Here is a 21,556-nt window from a genome sequence, read left to right on the forward strand (position 1 = left end):
AGGCATCCAACTGTATGACCTCTGTGTGCCCTTCAAGCCATGAACTTCTGGTGCAATGTGGTTCTCGCTGTCTCTGGTTGACCTCAAAGCAGAGTACAAATCACTTTGAGTTTCTTAGGAATAAACACCCCTACTTAGGTAGTTCTTTTGTTCTTCCTGGTGGAAAAAGATAAAGCTTACTCTTCATTCTGTAACAACAGCAAGTTAACAACATTCAATATTCTCTCCATTTCCTGTATGGCTTTTTACTGGAAGAATGGAAGTCAAATAGTTAATAGGATTCTTTTCAATTTTTCAAGTTTTAAGTTGGCTTGCTCACTCGATATGTTGAGCTTTTACAGAAATCTATTCACTTCATTTACACTTTTTTTCCCCTAACTGCTGTTCTTAGTTTTAATATCTAAAGGTGGTACTTCTTCTGAGTACTGTCCATTGATTTCCAGGTGATTTACTTTGAGTTTCCTATTAATACATAATTGTGTCATATTTTAGACTTCATTTTAAAACAACCCTTTTGTGAAATTTTCCACAGTGATTGATACTATGTTCAGTCTTTATCAGTCCATGATATAAATCAATAACAGTTTCCTGACATTATTCGAAGATTCAGTGAAGAGTAAGATTTATAATACAGTAGTAAAAGCTGGTCTACTCTCTGTAAAGTTACAGTGTCCTCGGCCTTCTTAATTTAGGACTGCACTGCACATTGTTTCATCAGATAGCTCTGCTCTGCAATATCTGCTAAAGACCAGTTATCTTTCTATTTTATTCTAGCAATGCAGCATACCATAATCATTAATGGCTCAGGTTACATATTTTTCTTATTAGATGTGTGACCTTCAACCAATTACTTTACCTCTGAAGCTTCTGTTTCTTCTGCTTTAAAATGAGGATGAAAATAGGACCATCTTCACAAGGTTGAAAAAGTGAAGGTGCTTAGTATGTAGTAAGTTTTACATAAGCTTGTGGTCGCTCTTATTGATACTACCATCATCCAAAAATTGCTATATTCTAGTTTTTCTTTACTTATTATAGTCCTACATTCTCCATTTCCTCTTAGATATGTATTCTTTTTTTTAAAAAAACAAGGTATCAAAGAATCAAAATCTAAGTGTGCTGGTTGAGTATTCCTCTGGAAAGGCTTGCCTTGGTTTTTCATCAGAAGTAATCACTTGAGTATAAGCAACATTTACAGGTTGTTTGGTTCTTTCTTTCTTTTTTTTTTTTTAATATTTTTATTTATTTCTAGGAAAGAGAGAGAGAGAGAGAAAGTGACAGCGTGAGCAGGGGAGGGTCAGAGAGAGAGAGGGAAACACAGACTCTGAAATAGGCTCCAGGCTCTGAGCTGGCAGTCAGCATAGAGCCCGACGCGGGGCTCGAACCCACGAACCGCAAGATCATGACCTAAGCGAAAGTCGGACGCTTAACTGACTAAGCCACCCAGGCGCCCCTCAGGTTGTTTGGTTCTTGAAAGCAAAACCAAGAAATGATTTTGCTTTTTCAGGGAGTAATATAATATCACTGAATAAAACAGGTATCAGCAAGAACCTGAAAAATAGTTTTAGAAAGGAGAGGCCTCTCTATATCCCTTGAAATCTGAAATCTCAGATTTCCTTGAGGATCTTACAAAATGCAGTTTTCACTTTTCCTTCATTCATGGTTGAAATTCCTGTGGTTGAAACATTTTTTCTGGGTGAGCTCTTTCTCACTTACTGATTATTAATTGGTTCTGTATTTCCCAAAGGGAATTGCCTTTGGTCACGAATCAAAAGATCTACTTAGCTGAAACAAGCAATACAAACCAGAAATAGCCAAGATGATTTTGGAATCATCAGATGGCATTATTCACAGATATAAGATACATTTTTTAAGGGAAGCGATGATTTTTCTTTTCAAATGTGGAAGGTTTTAATTCATGGTAGAATTACAATGTTTTGTTTTACAGTTCTGAATTTAATTCTGTAGAAGTAAGCAAGCAGAGGTGTGGATGACTTAAAATTATTTTTATTTGGCTTTGGAAGTAAGATGTTATAGTAACATTTTAATATGAATGTCCGGAAGTCTAGTGGTTCCCTTCAGGTAAAATGATGTAACCATATTGTACAGATCTCTTCTGTAGTTCTATTTCAACTTGTCCCAAGGCCCCACCCAGTTTATTCAAAGAGTAGGAAAATATGCCTCTCTGGAGGCCTGGAGAAATACCCCAAACATTCTCTTCTCTAGCTTTCCTTTAAGTTGTGCAAAGCTTTGGGGCACCTGGGTGGCTCAGTCGGTTGAGCATCTGACTTTGGCTCTGGTTATGATCTCATGGTCTGGGTTCAAGTCCCATGTCGGGCTCTGTGCTGACAACTCAGAGCCTGGAGCCTGCTTCCGATTCTGTGTCTCCCTCTCCCTCTGCCCCTCCCTTGCTTGTACTCTGTCTCTCCAAAATAAATAAACATTAAAAAAAATTTAAGTTGTGCAAAGCTTCAAATATGGTGGTCAATAAAGGCTTATCTAATGAGTCTAAATAATTAAGTATCTGTATTTTGGTTGACTTTAGTTCAGCATGATTCTAATAATAAAAAGAAAAAATCTTTCAAAATTAGAGCTGTCCAAAATAAATCACAGTAACTTAATGGCGTTAAGCATACTATATTTCTCATTTACACTGCCTGTGTATATTACATCAAAATCTTTCTTTAAAACCTGTTATATTTTCTGCCTCTTGTACGAAGTCCAAATTTCTTAGTTGGTTACGAATCTACAAAAACCCCAGTTCTAATCAGAATTTTAAAAGTCATTAAAATTATATACATCTCAATATAAAGTATCAGAAATATGGCTAAGACAATAGTCCCTCCTGATCACATAGTCTTTATCTTGAGGTTAGTAAAGACATTACCTTATTTTCACTTCTAGACCCTGTTCTATGTAATATATATGTATGTACAACATATATCTAGAAACCAAAACCATTGTGATTTTAGCCTAGTAGAATTGTACTATAAAGTTTTTTCTGTAATTTAAATTTTCACCTAGAAACACGTTTTAATGTTCATTCCGTATTAGCACATAGATATTATTATTATTTTTTAAATGTTTATTTATTTATTTTTGAGAGAGAGAGAGTGCACAAGCAGGGGAGGGGCAGAGAGAGAGAGGGAGACACAGAATCTGAAGCAGGCTCCAGGCTCTGAGCTGTCAGCACAGAGCCCGACATGGGACTTGAACCCAGACCATGAGATCATGACCTGAGCTGAAGTCGGACGCTTAACCGACTGAGCCACCCAGGCGTCCTGATATTATTATTATTATTTTTTAATGTTTTATTTATTTCTAGGAGAGAGAGAGAGACAGCGTGAGCAGGGGAGGGTCAGAGAGAGAGGGGGAGTCACAGACAGAAACAGGCTCCAGGCTCTGAGCTGGCAGTCAGCACAGAGCCCGACGCGGGGCTCGAACCCACGAACCGCGAGATCATGACCTAAGCGAAAGTCGGACGCTTAACCGACTAAGTCACCCAGGCGCCCCGTCCTGATATTATTTTTAACTGGCATGGTAATCCATGGTCTATATAACCAACCTTTTATGTTTGATTCACATTTAAATTTTTCCATTCATTTGCTATCAAAACCAACATTGAAGTAAACATTCCAGGACAAGTTTGTGTGTATGCCTGTGAATGTCTCTCTAGCATAAATGCTGAGAAGTGGGCTTAATCTTTTTAGCGTGTGCTATTTTTCTTTTCAGTAGATGGCATCAAATTGCCCTCTAGTTGGGCTGTACCAGTTCATGCAATCGGTTTGTTCCACCTGTTAATTCATCATTCTCTCTCTTTTTTAAAATATTTATGTTTGAGAGAGAGAGAGAGACAGAGACAGAGGGTGAGTGGGGGAGGGGCAGAGAAAGAGCTTAACTGACTGAGCCACCCAGGCACCTCAGTTCATCGTTCTCTTAAAATCCTTCTACGTGTGGGAGGAAAATGTTTCCCTCTAACGGTTCCTTGCTGGGTCTGAAAATTAACAAAACAGATTGAAACATACAAAATTATTTAATGTAAATCTTACCTGACCCTGGAGCCTTAACAGGGACATAAAGACCGCAAGAAACAGTTAATCCTGACCTTTTACATGAGGTTTGTTGAAGACTGGACAGCTGTGGAAAGATTTGAAAGGGCAAAGAGTGTGAGCTGAGTGTAGTAAACTGGGAGAAACTTAGCAAGGCTTGTTCATTCAGATTCCTGTGTGTGTGTGCTGTCTGGTCTTCCAGAATAAGGGTGCTCCTTTCTCCAGTTATAGAGAGGGTGGGCACCTCTCCCATGAACATATTGTGATCTGCTTTAGGGCAAGATCAGAAAATCATGTCCTGCACGTGGCAATTCTTACATTCCTTCAGCTTGAAGTATGCAGTATGCCAAGGTGCACCATAGTTTAGGAAAGCGTGTCTGGAACCCCGTCACCCTATAGCACCCAGAGTGTTCTAGTACATGTGTGTCCAGAGTGAGCACTTCACCCGGAGTGTTCTAAATATGCCACGCCCGTTCATGTCTCCTTGCTTTTGCTTGTAATGTTACCAGTTTCTCTCACCAAAGCTGAGGCAGCACTTACAACTGAGGCAATTCATTATTCGTTATTAGGTAATTAATATTTTTACCAACTTTTTTTTTTTTCCAAATTTTGTCTCACATGCTTGACAGATATAATGAAGTGCTTTTCTTTGATTCTCCTAGTACCTTATACACATGTCTTTGTAGAGCACTTCTGGTGTAGTTGAGTAGATAATGCATCAGACCAATTAAATTGGGACATCTTTGGGACTGAGGTGTCTCTGAGAAGGTGGAGATGCGTCACCGACAGTGTCCTGGAGTGGCAGTCCCGTTGCACATCTTTAAGACTCCAGACACAATTTCTCTCTCTCACTTTTTAAAATGCTGGATTAACAACAGAATAAGGTGATTAACAAGAAAGAAAACAAATTATATCAGTCATTATTCAGAGTGTTAGAATAAATTAAATTTAAATGCCTCTGAGTGCTTTGATTTATAAATATTAACTACTATCTGTGGTTATTGATCCTGTGTTTTACCTCATTAAGTCGGTTTCTGTATATGTATACATAATATGTATTAGTATTTAAATATTCTGATTCAAAAAAACTGAATCATTGCCTCCAGAAGATCCATTACAAATGAATTCATATCTCAATTAAATTGAGTTGTAAACCACAATGTTGATTACCCCAAAGAGCTCATTTTAAATGCATATGACTCTTAATGGCTGCAATGGGAAGGCAAGCCTTCAGTCTGGATGAATGTTTCAACTTTTAATTGAAACAAGGTTACCTAAGACATTAAGTTACATAAGATGCTGTCAAAGCCCTTATGACTTTATAAATTTATCATTGGAATGTTCTGGTCAAAACAGTTTTTTCAAATTAGGTTGAAAGGTGGGACAGTTGCAAATGAGCTTCTCTATACAAAGATCTGTGATTGTAAGACATTTACAGTGTATTTTTTAATCATTTGTTTTTCTGTAATTATAGTTGATTTTAGAAGCTACTGTTTTATCATCAAATGCTAACGTTGCTCTAGATGACATCAGTCTATCCCAGGAATGTGAAATTTCAGATAAGTCACTTCCAGGTACCAGCGTACTAAAGAAAGGTGAGTTTTTTCTTTGTAGTCACTGCAGTTTTGAAATAATTAGTTCCTCCTGATACCAAAATTTAAAATATATCAGAGCGCTTCCTTAATGTGGCTCACTGATAGCTAATACCAGGATGTGGATTATATCCCATATCCTTCAAAACTGAAACATATTTTTGAAATATATATGTGCTGTATCACAGTCTAGGCCTTAGAGAGTCTTCCAGTAATATTCTATCCCTGTGGCTAAAACTGTCACAGACAGTTTTTTATAAGATTTTTTAAAAGTTATGAAAGAATTTTAATTATTGTGCATATTATAAAAACACTTCTATAAAAATGTAATTCTATTTTAATTTTGGCACTTCAGATGAATATTTAATGAAATTCATGTTTCAGAATCACCTAGGAGTTAAAAAAAGAAAAACAATTTACTGGGTTTGGGAAAGTAACTTAAGGCTGGCCAAAAATTTAAATCCTGACCCTAACATTCTCAGTTTAAGTTCAGAACATAATTATTTTCAAGTAACAGATGGAGTTTGGCTAATTCTTTGACTAAATATTTTGAAGACCATTTTAATTAATGGACAGAAAGATTGTCCTAAAAATCATACAGGCATTTTTGAAAGTCTAACCATTATTTAGGCTCTGAGAATGGATTGAAACAGCAACATTATGCCTATGGTTACTTTGTCATTCTAGCACTGATTGACGTTTCTCTTTGATTTCTCCTATCCCAGAGTCCTTAGTAAATAGAAAACATTAAGGATTTTGCCTGGAATCGATCACACTTCTTTTATCTTTTTTGTCTGTATACACGAACATTATTTGCATTTAGAAATCAGGCACATCGTACATTCTGAAATTATGTTTCATTAAACAGCATATTTAGTGAGTGGAAAAGTTGTACTCTTCCAGGAACCAAATGCAATAATCAGAGATAATATAGGAGAAACATTTGTGGATCGAGAACTGGATTAAAGAACTTTTAATTAATAGTCATTTATTCTAAAGTCATCTTTCATAGGTGACATGGTACAATTCCATGTAAAAACTCTATCTGATGCCATGTATTTATTCAGAATGTGTGTTCTGAATTTACAGTAAACCTTTCTGAACTCTGTGTGTGTAGTGGTTTTGATAGACACTGAGGAGTGCAGAGCAACAGATTTAATGATGAATGTTTTTGAGGGTCAACCAGAATTACCTTCTTTCTGTTATTTAATTAACATTTTCCTTCTCCTGATCAAATACCATGTTACCAGAATTGGAATAGCAGAAAGTTGACATTTCTGCTGGAGGTAACTGGAGGCAACAGTGTAGTTACAAGTTTTAGATTATCAATAAAATTACCGTTAGCTGAAGTCTCTGAGAGTACTTGATCTCATTCACAGAGAAATCTTTTCAGAAAGTAAATCAAAACTTTATGTGTTTTTCAACCCAAATTTCATCTGAGTTGGTTAGTGCATAATTCTTTTTTAAAATTTTTGTTTTAATGTTTATTGTTTTATTTTAATGTTTATTTTTGAAGAAGAGAGAAAGATTGTGAGCAAGGGAGGGGCAGAGAGAGAGGGAGACACAGAATCCGAAGTGAGCTCTGGTCTTTGAGCTGTCGGCACAGAGCCTGACACGGGACTTGAACTTACAAGCTGTGAGATCATGACCTGAGCCAAAGCCAGACGCATAACCAACTGAGCCACCCAGGCACCCCAGGTTACAGCATAATTCTGATTAGGCCAAAATTATATGACTTTTTCCTGAAAGGCCAATTGTTTTACACAAAGAAAAAAAACCTCTTTTTTACTGTTTTTGCAAATTTGTCCAATAGGTAATTGTAAGATCTCCCTTGTGGAATTTAGTATTATTATCAGGCAGAATCATAGGGATGGCACTAGATTAGGCCTTAAACAATAAGGCAGGTCCCACTGGAATGAATTATATTTGTGAGACAGATTGGCCAGAGATTTACCTAGACCCTGTGTTTGAATTAAAGCCTTGGAAGGCTTTAATCAGCATGCAAATGACTATAACAGTTAAGAGAATTCTTAATGCCTTACGTATACATTTGAAACACCATACACAGGATGAAAACAGAATTCTGAATTGGCCTTTTTATGTAGCTTCTGTGTCTTTAACATATTTAAAAACTAGTATTCATAAAGCAATTATACATTCCATTTATTTGTTGAAGGGGAAGAGAATGTTTTATCCTCTCCATCTCTTAATTTTGAAGCTGGATTTGTGCCACGTGAGGATGCAGGCTGCATTTCATCCAGCAAATTCTGTGATTTTACGTCTGATTGCCCAAATGGAGCATATGAAACCAATTGTGGTGAGTCAGTACTTTAATTACTTTGTCATTTGGCTAAGATTTATGTGTGCAGTGGTCCCTACTTATCCATGGAGGGTACATTCCAAGACCCCCAATGGATGCCTCAAACCACAGATAGTACCGAATCCTGTATACACTGTGTTTTTTTCTATACATATTTATCTGTGAAAGAGTTTAAGTTATAAACTAGGCATAGTAAGAGATGAACAATAATAATAAAATAGAGCAATTATAGCAATGTACTATAATAAAAGTACCTGGATGTGGGTTTTCTCTCTCAAATATCTTACTGTACTTACCCTTCTTGTCATGATATGAGTTGATAAAATTCCTATTGATGAGATGAAGTGAACAGTGTATCTGTGTGACATAGTATTAGGCTACTATTGACCTTGAAAAAAATAATTCCAGTATAGATAACATACAGGGTTATATTAGTTTCAGTTGCACAATATAGTGATTCAAGATTTCCATATGTCACTAGGTGCTCATCCAATAAGTACACTCCTTAATCCCCATCATCTGTTTCACCCGTCTCCCCACGACCTCCCTTCTGATAACTATCAGTTTGTTCTCTGTAGTTAAGAGTCTGTTTCTTGGTTTGTTTCTTTCTCTTTTCATCCCTTTGCTCATTTTCTTTTGTTTCTTAAATTCCACACATGAGTGAAATCATATGGTAATATGTCTTTTTCTGATTGACTTATTTGACTTAGCATTATACTCTCTAGCTTCATCTATGTCATTGAGGGTGACCTAGATAAATGCAAGATTTCATTCCTTTTTATGGCTGAATAAACATAGAACAAATATGAATACAAATATACTACATCTTTTTTATTCATTCATCAATCAATGGACAGTTGGGCTGCTTCCATAGTTTGGCTATTGTAAATAATGTTGCTATAAACCTAGGGGTGGATATATCCCTTCAAATTGGTGTTTTCATATTCTTTGGGTAAATACCCAGTAGTGAGATTACTGGATCGTAGGGTAGTTTTATTTTTACCCTTTGGAGGAACCTCCATACTGTTTTCCACAGTGGCTGCACCAGTTTGCATTCCCACCAGCAGTGTATGAGGGTTCCTTTTTTCTACATCCTCGCCAACACTTGTTTCCTGTGATTTTGATTTTAAGCACTCTAACAGATATGAGGTCATAGTTTTGATTTGCATTTCCCTGATGAGTGACGTTGAACATTTTTCATGTGTCTGTTGGACATCTGGCTGTCTTTGGATAAATGTCTGTTCATGTCTTCTACCCATTTTTTAATTGAATTATTTGGAGGATTTTTGTATGATGTTGAGTGTACTTCATATCTTTTGGATACTAACCTTTTATTGGATATATCATTTGCAAATCTCTTTTCCCATTCAGTAGTTTACCTTTAAGTTTTGTTGATTGTTTTTTTGTTTTTGCTGGGCAGAGACTTATTTTGATGTAATCCCAATTTTCCCATTCAGTAGGATGCACCAAAAGTGATAAGATACCTAGAAATAAAAATAACCAGTGTGAAAGACTTGTACTCTAAAAATTATAAAACATTGATGGAAGAAATTAAAGAAAACACAAAGAAATGGAAAGACATTCTATGTTCATGGATTGGAAGAACAAATATCATTGAAATGTCTATGCTATCCAAAGCAATCTATAGTTTTAATATGGTCCATATCAAGATACCAACAGCATTTTTTTTCAGAACTGGAACCTAAAATCCCAAAATTTATCTGGAACTCCAGGAGACCTCAAATAGCCAAAGCAATTTTGAAAAAGAAAGCTGAAGGTATCACAATTCTGGACTTCAACTTAGGTTACAAAGTTTTAGTAATCAAAACAATATGGTGCCGGCACAAAAATAGACAATAGATCAATGGAACAGAATGGAAAACCGAGAAATAAACCTACAGTTATATGGTTAGTTAATCTTTGATAAAAGGGGCAAAAATATTTAATGGGAAAAAGTCAGTCTCTTCATCAAATTGTGTTGGGAAAACTGGATGGCTACGTGCAGAGGAATGAAACTGAACACTTACTCCATACACAGAAATGAATGCAAAATGGATTAAGGACCTAAATGTGAGACCTGAAACCATAAAAATCCTAGAAAAGACCACAGTCAGGTAATGTCTCTGACATCAGCTGTAGTAACATTTTTCTCGGTATGTCTCCTTAGGCAAGGGAAACAAAAGCAAAAATGAAGTATTAGGACTACGTCAAAATAAAAAGTGTCTGCACAATGAAGGAAACAATCAACAAAATTAAAAGGCAACCTGCTATTGACCTTTTGACTATACATCAGAAAAAACATTATCTGATACTTCCTAACTGGGTGACCTTGGGTAACTGAAACCATGGAAAGCATACCACAGACAAGGGGGAACTAATGTTATGTATTTATTCTCAGCATGTAAAGTGTGCACGACTCAAGTGAATATTGTTTAGTGAAGACAGACAGCCAAAATGGAGACCTCTATACAACTGAAATGACTTGTGCCTGAAAGCAAACCAGATTAGCTTTAAAACAGTAGTGGAAAAAAATGAAGACACCTCTTTAACTTTCAGTTTTGATGTGTTGGCGTATAGAATTTGAAATCAGTGAAAGACAGATCTCAAAAGATAAGCACAGGAATGTGTTAAAGACATTCCTTTATTAAATTCTTTCTGGATATGTAAGAATGCTTTATTACTCTTCTTCTAAGCAATTGCCATTTTAGTCGCAAAGGACTATATAATGCCTAAGAATGTTCTTTCAAACTATAGTGTACCAATAAATAAATTGGTACTAAAACTATAGATCTTGGCTAGTTGTGTAGGTTTTTAAGAGTCTCCTTGAAGTTTTGCCTTTCTAAAAGCAGTACATCTCTTCCTTCTGCATTAAACTTCTATGAGTCTAACGTTATCCTACCATCCTTGGAAAATTATTAAAGAAGGAAAAGAAGGGGATGGTGTTGGTGTGACAGTCTTTGCATTGTATTTAAAGAAACTCCTATTGCAAGGGTGCCTGGGTGGCTCAGTCGGCTATGCGTCTGCCTTCGGCCTAAGTCATGATCTCACAGTTCATGGGTTCAAGCCCCGGATGGGACTCTCTGCTGTCAGCGCAGAGCCTGTTTCAGGTCCTCTGTCTCTGTCTCTGTCTCTGTCTCTCTCTCTCTCTGCCCCTCCTCTGCTCACACTCTCCCTCTCTCTCAAAAAATAAGTGTTAAAAACATGTAAAAGAAACCGTTGAAGACAATGAAGTCAGGTAAGAGGGAAGGTTATAAGAATATCACCTTCTGTTGGTCACTCATACCTAAAATGAAACTCCAGTAGTTTTCAGTCAAGACAGTGAAAAAGCATGGGCATTTTTATGAGGCTTGGTGGAGCATCCAGTTGAAAAGACTCTTCCAACAATCCATGTAGAATATAGATCAGGTTGATGAGGAAAATCAGGGGCGTTGTTGGGTTCTGGTACATTGGCAAGGCAGCTGTACTATGACTCATCACCCACTTATACTGAGCATCTATTCTATACCAAGAGATTCCCTAAAAAAAACATGTGATGATTTCCCTCAAGAAGCTTCGTCCATTGGCTAAGAAATGCATTATGTATACTAGTGTTGCAGTATAATTAGATGTATAAATAAAGTTCCGTTACAACTCTAAGGATTAGAGAACATATTCTTTAGAAGGTAGATCATTTCTCAGCAGAAATTTCTTAAAATGTTTTATCTTGCTCTATCAGAAGAACTGCCCACTGAAAATTTCTTCTGGGGAGTAACATTTGTAAGCCTGTCTGAATACATTAAGCCTGAATACATGTTACCAAAGGTACATGGTTTAAGAACTTTTTCTATATGGATTCCTGTAATCATGAAAACAAATCTAAGAGGTCACTATTATTAGCCTCATTTTACAGACTTTCTTAGTGTCCATTCAAGGGACAGAAACCACACTAGTAATTTGAACAAGGAAAGTGGCATGAAAGGAATTATTTATTTTTTCTTAAATGTTTTATTTACTTTTTTAAAAGAGAGAGACAGACAGCGTGAGCAGGGGAAGGTCAGAGAGAGAGACACAGAATCAGAATCAGGCTCCAGGCTCTGAGCTAGCTGTCAGCACAGAGCCCGACACAGGGCTCGAACCCACGAACCTGGAGATCATGACCTGAGCCGAAGTCGGACGCTCAACTGACTGAGCCACCCAGGTGCCCCAGGAATTATTATGTAACTTAAAAAAGTGGTTGCCTACATCAAGAGAGAAAAGAGAACAATAAAGAAGAAAGGACCGGCGAATGCCTCTGGTGCTGAGACAGAGAATCCAAGGAAGGAAAGAATTGAATGAGTGCACCCTCCCCCATCCCAACAGTGACATTTATACTTTATTGGAGAGGGTGTTCCTGGGAACTTTAGAAAGTAGAGAGATTTGCTGGGATGTTGTGGGCTAGATTTGGTTAACAGCTGGTAGGCCAAGGGAGAAATTATCCACCAAGATGCCTGCAAAACTCACTGAAGAATGACTATAAGGGGGTCATTTTAAATTGCAGGAAGTCATGGGGGAAAAACAAAAACAAACAAACAAAATCCCCAAAGTACATAGAACCAAATAGAGAAGCTTCTTACCCTACTATGCTTTGTGGTATCCATCCTGTGCTGTCTGCTCAAAAAGCCAAACATTATATGAGTGATTCAAAAGAGAAACATTTACAAAGTCCAGGAGGGCAAGGAAGCGTGTATTTGGAACTGAGGCTAATAAATTTATGATGCACATACTTGCCTAATGTTGCCGGGTCTGTAAATGGTGAAACCTCATAGTGAATGTAGGCAGTCAGCCTCCAAACCCCACACTTTTAAGAAAAATTTGTTTTAATGTTTATTTTTGAGAGGTGTGGGGGGGGGGTCAGAGAGAGAGAGGGAGACACAGAACCTGAAGCAGGCTCCAGACTCTGAGCCGCCAGCACAGAGCCCAAGGAGGGACTCAAACTCACGAACTGTGAGATCACGACCTGAGCCGAAGTTGGATGCTCAACCAAGTGAGCCACCCAGGCGCCCCCAAGCCCCACACTCTTAACTACACATCATACAGGCTTTCTATCCTTTCAAAGACATCATTAAAATGAAACTGGTACTTTTCAGAAATGAATGGTTGCCCTTATATTCACCTTGAGCAATTAGAATTATGAAGCCAGTGATAAAGACTTCACTTTAGGAGGAAACATCCTGCCCTCAGGCCCCTAGGATGTCAAATGGTCATTTTCCAAAGGTCATTTACCACTGGAATGGTAAATGCTGACTACAACTCTAATGTTCTTTTTTCCCCCTTCAGTTTTATGTTGAAATAATTGACATGCATCATTGTGTAAGTTTAAAGTGTAGAGCATGATGGCCGCTTGATTTTCATATATTGTGAACTGATTACCACAGTAAGTTCAGTGAACATCCATCTTCTTATACAGATGCAGAAAACAGAAGAAAGACAAACCATTTTCTCTTTGTGATAAAAAGGCTTAGGGGTCACTTTCCTAACGACCTCTCTCTATATCATATGACAGTGTTAGATATGGTCATCATTTTGTACCTTAGATTCCTAGTAGTTACCTATCTTATAACCAGAAGTTTGTTGCTTTGGACTACCTTCTTCCACTTCTCCTCCCATCCTCCATCTCTGGGAGCCACAAGTCTAATCTCTTTATCTATGAGTTTGTTTGTTTTGGATTCTACATCTAAGTGCTGTCATACAGTATTCCCCTGTCTGACTTATTTCACTGAGCATAATGTCTTCAATGTCTTCTCCATCCACGTTATTGCAAATGATAGGATTTCTTTCTTTTTTTTGGTTCTGAATGAATAACATTCCATTATATATGTGTATATGTGTGTGTATATATGTATGTATATCACAATTTCTTTTTTGTGACTGAGACACCCAACTTCTTTTTAAAAAAAATTTTTTTAATGTTTGTTTATTTTTGAGACAGAGAGAGCACAAGTGGGGGAGGGGTAGAGAGAGAAGGGGAGACACAGAATCTGAAGCAAGCTCCAGCAAGCTGTTAGTACAGAGCCCAACACAGGGCTTGAACTCACAAACTGAGATCATGACCTGAGCCAAAGTCAGATGCTTAACCAACTGAGCCACCCAGGGCCCCCTGTTCTCTGCCCTTTTTTTAATCGATTATTTGTTTTTTTGCCCTTGAGTTCTATGAGTTCTTTATATTTTGTATGTTAACTCCTTAGGAGAGAAACAGTTTACAAATATGTTTTTTTTTTTTTTTTGCCCCTATTTCGCAGGTAGTCTTTTCAGTCTGTTGATGGTTTTGTTAGGTGTGCAGATTTTTAGTTTAGTCCTACTACATTATTTTTGACTTTGTTGCTTGTGTAATGTGTCATATCCAAAAAATTATCACCAAGATCCATGTCAAGAAAATTAAGTTCTATGATTTATTTTAGGAGTTTCATGGTTTCAGGTCTCATATTTAAGTCTTAGTCCATTTTGAGTTAATTTTTGTGAGTGATGTAAGATATGGGTCCAAGTTTCATCTTTGTACGTGTGAATATCCACTTACCCTAGCATCATTTATTGGAGATATTGTCTTTTTTTCATTGGGTGTTCTTGTCTTCCTTGTCAATATTAGTTGCCTCTATGGTTGAGTTGATTTCTGAGTTTTCTGTTCTTTCCATTTGTTTCTTTGTTATTATTGCCAGTACCGTATTGTTTTGGTGATTTTAGCTTGAAATCAGGAAGTTTGATGCCTCCTCTTTTGCTCTTTTTCAAGATTGTTTTGCCTATTTGGGTTTTGTTTTTTTTGGCTTCTATTTTAGGGATGTTTTTCCTACTTCTGTAAAAAAAAAAAAGGCTGTTTTCCTATTTCTGTAAAAAAAAAGGGGTTTATATTAAATCTATAGATGACTTTTGGCAGTATTGACATTTTAGTAGTATTAACTTTTATAATACACATTTTCATTTTTTGTGTCTCCCTCAATTGCTTTCATCAGTGTCTTAAACTTTTCAGAGTAGAGACCTTTCACCTTCTCAGTTAAATTTGTTCCTAAGTATTTTATTGTTTTTGGTGCAGTTGTAAAATAGGATTCATTTCTTTATTTTTCAGAAAATTTGTTGTAAGTGTACAGAAACTCTATTGACTTTTTCTTTTAAGTTTATTTATTTATTTTGAGAGAGAGTAGTGCACAGATGGAGGAGGGGTAGAGAGAAGGGGAGAGAGAATCCTAAGCAGGCTCTGAGCTGTCAGTGCAGAGCCTGACACAGGGCTAGAACTCAGGAACCAAGAGATCATGTCCTGAGCTGAAATCAAGAATCAGATGCTTAATCTACTGAACCATCCAGGTGCCCTCAATTGACTTTTATTTTTTTTTATTTATTTTTTTTTACAAATAGTTTATTGTCAAATTAGTTTCCACATAACACTCAGTGCTCATCCCCAAAGTGCCCTCCTCCATGCCCATCCCCCCCTCCCCCCCACATCCATCAGTCCTCAGTTTTTGTCAGCATTCAAGAGTCTCTCATGGTTTGCCTCTCTCCCTTTCCCCCACCATTTCCGCCCTTCTTCTCCCCCTTGTTCCTCCGTCAAGTTCCTCCTAATCCTCCTATACGTGCAAACATATGATATTTGTCCTTCTCTGCCTGACTTATTTCGCTCAGCATAACACCCTCAAGGTCCATCCATGTTGCTACACATGGCCAGATTTCATTGTTTCTCATTGCCATGTAGTATTCCATGGTATAGATAAACCACATCTTCTTGATCCATTCATCTGTTGATGGACACTTAGGCTCTTTCCATGTTTTAGCTATTGTGGAGAGTGCTGCTATGAACATTGGGGTACATGTGCTCCTATGCCTCAGCATTTCTGTATCCCTTGGGTAAATTCCTAGCAGTGCTATTGCTGGGTCATAGGGGAGTTCTATTGTTAGTTTCCTGAGGAACCTCCACACTGTTTTCCAGAGGGGCTGTACCAGTTTACATTCCCACCAACAGTGTAGGAGGGTGCCCGTTTCTCCACATCCTCGCCAGCATCTAGAGTTCTCTGATTTGCTCATTTTAGCCACTCTGACTGGCGTGAGGTGGTATCTCAGTGTGGTTTTGATTTGTATTTCCCTGATGAGGAGGGATGCTGAGCATCGTTTCATGTGTCTGTTGGCCATCTGGATGTCCTCTTTGGAGAAGTGTCTGTTCATGTCTTCTGCCCATTTCTTCACTGGGTTGTTTGTTTTTCGGGCGTGTAGTTTGGTGAGTTCCTTATAGATTCTGGATATTAACCCTTTATCTGATATGTCATTTGCAACTATCTTTTCCCATTCCGTTGGTTGCCTATTAATTTTCTGGGTTGTTTCCTTGGCTGTGCAGAAGCTTTTAATCTTGATGAGGTCCCAACAGTTTATTTTTGCTCTTGATTCCCTTGCTTTTGGGGATGTGTCAAGTAAGAAGTTGCTGCGGTGGAGGTCAAGGAGGTTGTTTCCTGCTTTCTCCTCTAGGGTGTTGATAGTTTCCTGTCTCACGTTCAGGTCCTTTATCCATTTTGAGTTGATTTTTGTGCATGGTGTGAGAAAATGATCTAGTTTCATTCTTCTGCATGTTGCTGTCCAGTTCTCCCAACACCATCTGTTAAAAAGGCTGTCTTTTTTCCATTGGATATTCTTTCCTGCTTTGTCAAAGATCAGTTGGCTGTATACTTTTGGGTCCACTTCTGAGTTCTCAATTCTGTTCCATTGGTCTATGTGTCTGTTTTTGTGCCAATACCATACTGTCTTGAGGATGACAGCTTTGTAGTAGAGGCTGAAGTCTGGGATGGTGATACCTCCCGTTTTGGTTTTATTTTTCAGTATTACTTTGGCTATTCGGGGTCTTTTGTGGTTCCATACAAATTTTTGGATAGTTTGTTCTAGTTTTGAGAAGTATGCTGGTGCAATTTTGATTGGAATTGCATTGAATGTGTAGAGTGCTTTAGGTAGTAATGACATCTTAACTATATTTATTCTTCCTATCCATGAGCATGGAATGTTTTTCCCCTCAATTGACTTTTAAAGTATACTGCTTTTGTATCCTGCAACTTTACTGAATTTGTTGGTTGGCCTAACATGTTTTTAGTTGAGTTTTTAGAATTTCTCTATATAAAAACATGTCATCTGCAAATAGACACCATTCATCTTCGTTTTGAATTCTGATGCCTTTTATTTCTTTTTCTTGACTGATTGTCCCAGCTAAGACTTTTAGTACTATGTTGAATCAGAGTGCTGAGAATAGGTACCTTGACTTGTTCCTGATCTTGGAGGAAGAGCTTTCAACCTTTTGCCATTAAAGATGATGTTAGATGTGGGTTTTTCATATATGTCTTTTATTATAGTGAGATATGTTACTTCTAGCCTAATTTGTTAAATGTTTTTATCATGAATGACTGTTGAATTTTGTCAAATAACTTTTTCTGTGTCTACAGAATGATCATATGAGTTTTTTCCTTCTTTCTATTAATGTGATGTATCACTTGGATTCATTTCCATATTTTGAACCATCCTTTCTGGGATAAATTCTACTTGATCATGGTGAAGGATCCTTTTAATAGGCTTCTGAATTAAGTGTATAAATACTAGTGTATTTTGTTAAGAAATTTTGCATCTGTATTCATCAGGATATTGGCTTGTAGTTTTTTTTTCTTTTCTTTTTTTTTTTTCGGGTAGTTCTTTTCTGATTTTGTTATCAGGATAGTGCTGGCCTCCTAAAATGAGCTTAGAAGTGTTGCATCATCAGTGATTTCATGGAAGAGTTTGAGAAGAATTGATGTAAATTCTTTCTTAAATGTTTGGTAAAAATCACCAGTGAAGCCATTTGGTCCTAGACCTTTCTTCTTTCAGGCATTTTTTTTCATTCCACAAATATTTATTGAGAACTTTTTATGTGCTACGAGTGAGCATTGGCCAAATGACAAAAATTCTTTGTCCTAGTGGAATTTACATTTAAGAAGTGGAATAAAGGGACACCTGGGTGGCTCAGTCAGTTAAGCATCCGACTTCTGCACAGTTCATGATCTCACAGTTGATGGGTTTGAGCCCTTTATAGGACTCTCTGCTGTCAGCGCAGAGCCCACTTCAGATCCTCTGTCTCCCTCTCTCTGCCCCTCCCCCCTCTCTCACAAAAATAAATAAATATTAAAAAAAAGTGGAATGTAGAAAACATACAAGAGAAATAAGTAAAATGTTTACCGTGTGAGGAAAATAAATCAGGTAATGGTAATGGGAGATGCTCATGTGGGGAGGGAGATTGCAACTTAAAAAAATCATTTATTTTTTAAGTTCTATTAAAATTAACATAGAGTGTTATATTAGTTTCAAGTGTACAATATAATGATTCAGCAATTCTAGGCATTACTCAGTGATCATCACGATGAGTGTTCTCTTCTAGAATTTTTATGGTTTCAAGTCTCCCAGTTAGGACCTTAGTCCATTTTGAGTTTATTTTTGTGTAAAGTATAGGAAAGTGGTCCAGTTTCATTTGCTTGCAGGTGGCTGTCCAGTCTTCCCAGCACCATTTCTTTAAGAGACTGTCTTTTTCCTATTGCACATTCCTGCCTCCCTTGTTGAAAGTTAATTGACCTTATGGCTGTGGGTTTATTTCTGGGCTCTCTGTTCTGTTCTTTCGATCTGTGTGTCTATTTTTGTGCCATCACCATGCTGTTTTGATGACTATAGCTTTGTAGCATAAATTGAAATCTGAGATTGTGCTGCTTCTAGTTTTTTGTTTTCAAGATTGCTTTGGCTCTTTGGGGTCTTTTGTGGCTCCATACAAATTTTAGGATGGCCTGCGCTAGTTCTGTGAAAAATGCTGTTGGTATTTTGATAGAGATTTCATTAAGTCTGTGGATTGCCTGGGTAGCATGGTCACTTTAACATATTTATTCTCCTTTGGGGCATTTTTTGATTACTGATTCAGTCCTCTTACTAGGAAATGGTCTAGTCAGGTTTTCTGCTTTTTCCTGAGTCAGTCTTGGTAATTTGTGTGTTTCAAATAATTTTCTCATTTCTTCTAGGTTGTCCATTTGTGTTTTTGTTTTTTTTGTTTTTTTTTGGTGTATAGTTGTTTATACCAGCCACTTATCATCTTTTATATTTCTGTGGTGTCACCTGTCCTGTGCTTTTTACTTTTATAACTTTAGTAATTTGTTTCTTTCCCTTTTTCCTTGCTTAGTGTATGTAAGGATTTGCCAATTATGTGTATCTTCAAGAACTCACTCTTAGTTTGGTTACTCTTTTCTGTTGTTTTTCTATTCTCTGTTTCAGTTTTGTTTACTCTAATTTTTATTTCTCCTGCTACCTTTGAGCTCAGTTCTACTTCTAGTTCCTTAAGGCATGGAGTTAGGTTACTTATTTAGGATCTTTTTGCTTCTTAATGTAGGTTAATTACTATAAACTTCCTTGTTAGAATTGCTTTTATTACACCCCACATGTTCTGGTATGTTGTATTTTCATTTTTTGTCTGTCTCAAAAAAACCTTTTTTTATATTTCTCCTTTAGCTTTTAATTTGATCACATGGTTTTTAGGCCAGTGTTGTCTAACTTACATGTGCTCGTGAATTTTCCAGTTTTCCTGTGAGTGTTGATTTCTAGTTTCATGCCATTGAGGTCAAAAAAGATATTTGGTGTGATTTCAGTCTTCCTGGGTTTGCCAAGACTTGTTTTGTGGCATAACAAGTGGTCTGTCCTAAAAAGCAATCCCTGTGTGCTTGAGAAAAATATCTGTTCTTGCTATTGTTGATGAGAATGTTCTGTATATGTGTCAGGTTGATTTGGTCTGTAGTGTTTTTCAGATCCACTGTTTGCCGGTTGGTTCTCTGGATGATCTGTCCCTTGTAATACGGTTTATTTCTCCTTTTAGCTTTGAGAGGTTTTGCCTTATGTATTCAGGAGCTCCAATGTAATGCACAGAGTGTTTATAATAGTTATGTCTTATTAATATATGACCCCTTTATCATTATATAATAACATTCTTTGTCTATTTTATTATTTTTAATTTAGAGTTTATTTTATCTGGTGTAAGTAAAAGCTACTGCTCCTGGCTTGTTTTGGTTACCATTTGCTAGAAATTCTTTTTTCATCCTTTAGTCTTAGTCTTTGTGTCTTTGAGGGTAAAGTGAGTCTTTTTTTTTTTTTTTTTTTTAGGCAGCATAATGTTGGGTCTTGTTTTTTAATCCATTCATGCGTTTTGTGCCATTTAATTGGAGAAATCTGTTTACAACTAAAGTATTTATAGGTGAGGACTTAATATTGCCTTGGTTCGTTAACAGTTGGTTCATTTTCTGGTTGTGTAGTAGGTACATTATTTCTTAATTAAACCGGCTACGTTTTTGTGTGTGTTTTGATGCCTGTTGGTATCAGTATGCTTTGGGTTCCTACCAAGAATTATGTAATTACTATGGGATTTTCCTGGTAGTTACCATGAGGCTTACATAAAATATAGAATACACCTCATTTTTTTTAAAAAAAGTGTATATTTATTTTGAGAGAGAGAGAGCACGAACAGGGGAGGGGCAGAGAAAGGGAGAATCTCAGGCAGGCTCTGTGCTATCAGGGTAGAGCCCAAAGCAGGGCAAGAACTCAAAAAGCATGAGATCATGACCTGAGCTGACTTCAAGAGCCAGATGCTTAACCAACTGAGCCACCCAGGAGTTCCTAACATCTCATTTTAAAATGGTAACAACCAATAAAATTTATAAACTTTACACTTTTACTCCCTCTCTTCCTTTTTGGATACTGCTGGTATAATGTACATATTTTTACATTGCATAATTAGTAACAGATTATAGTTATGGTTATTTTTACTACATATTTTTGAAACTTAAGCTAGAGTTTTAAGCGAATTCACGACCACTGTTACCATATTGCAGACTCTATAACTGTACATTTCCTATTACCAGTGAGATTAGCACTGTCTTTTTATAAAGCTTTATGATGTTAACTGATGTTCTTTTACTTTTACTCAAAGAACTTCCTTTAGCATTTCTGGTAAGGTAAATATATGTGTGGAAGATTCCCAGGTGTTTGAGCCTGTAGTTTCTCTGCAATCCCAGTACAGGTGTGAGGTCGGAGTAGGGCTCCCGCAAAGCACCTCCAGTGCTGAGTTGGGAAGTGAGTTGGGCTCTCTTTTTGAGGAACCACAGGCTCAGGGGAGACTTTTGGATGGTGGTATTCTGGCTTAGGAGCAGTGTGGTCAGTGTATAGCTCTCTCTCTCTTTTCTTGCAGCCTGTCTTAGTCTCTGAGGGGCAGGGAGCGCTTCAGCCTCACTCTGTTGTTCTGTGATTCTCTCAGTGGTGTTTTGTTCTTTATTTCTTTTTAACTGTATTTGTTTGAGAGAGAGAGAGAGAATGCGAGCACATGAGCAGGACAGGGGCAGAGAGAGAGGGAGAGAGAGGATCCCAAGCAGACTCACCTCTGAGCTGCTGGGAGCCGCACTGGCCTTGCTGGATGACAGTCACAGCGAGGAAATGGCAGTGTTTGCAGCTCCTGCCATGAGAAACGAAAACTGGTGTCTCCTTCTGCTACTTCTGGCTCATGTTGGAAATGTGGCTACTGGTATTGACCAGGCCTCACAATATTCCAGATCAGAACGATATTCCCCACACAG

The 21,556-nt window shown here is 37.3% G+C and overlaps 1 protein-coding gene across 1 annotated transcript in view; it reads left to right on the plus strand.

Annotated features, from left to right (window-relative positions):
- MALRD1 (MAM and LDL receptor class A domain containing 1) overlaps nt 1-21,556 on the plus strand; it is an 800,662-nt gene that overhangs the window by 141,232 nt on the left and 637,874 nt on the right. Inside the window, 1 exon segment of the mRNA XM_039216734.1 lies at nt 5,521-5,641. Coding sequence (XP_039072665.1) covers nt 5,521-5,641 — 121 coding nt within the window.

This window comes from Hyaena hyaena, unplaced genomic scaffold, assembly GCF_003009895.1.
Source record: "Hyaena hyaena isolate Hyena2069 unplaced genomic scaffold, ASM300989v1 scaffold_656, whole genome shotgun sequence".
NCBI classification, from domain to species: domain Eukaryota; kingdom Metazoa; phylum Chordata; class Mammalia; order Carnivora; family Hyaenidae; genus Hyaena; species Hyaena hyaena.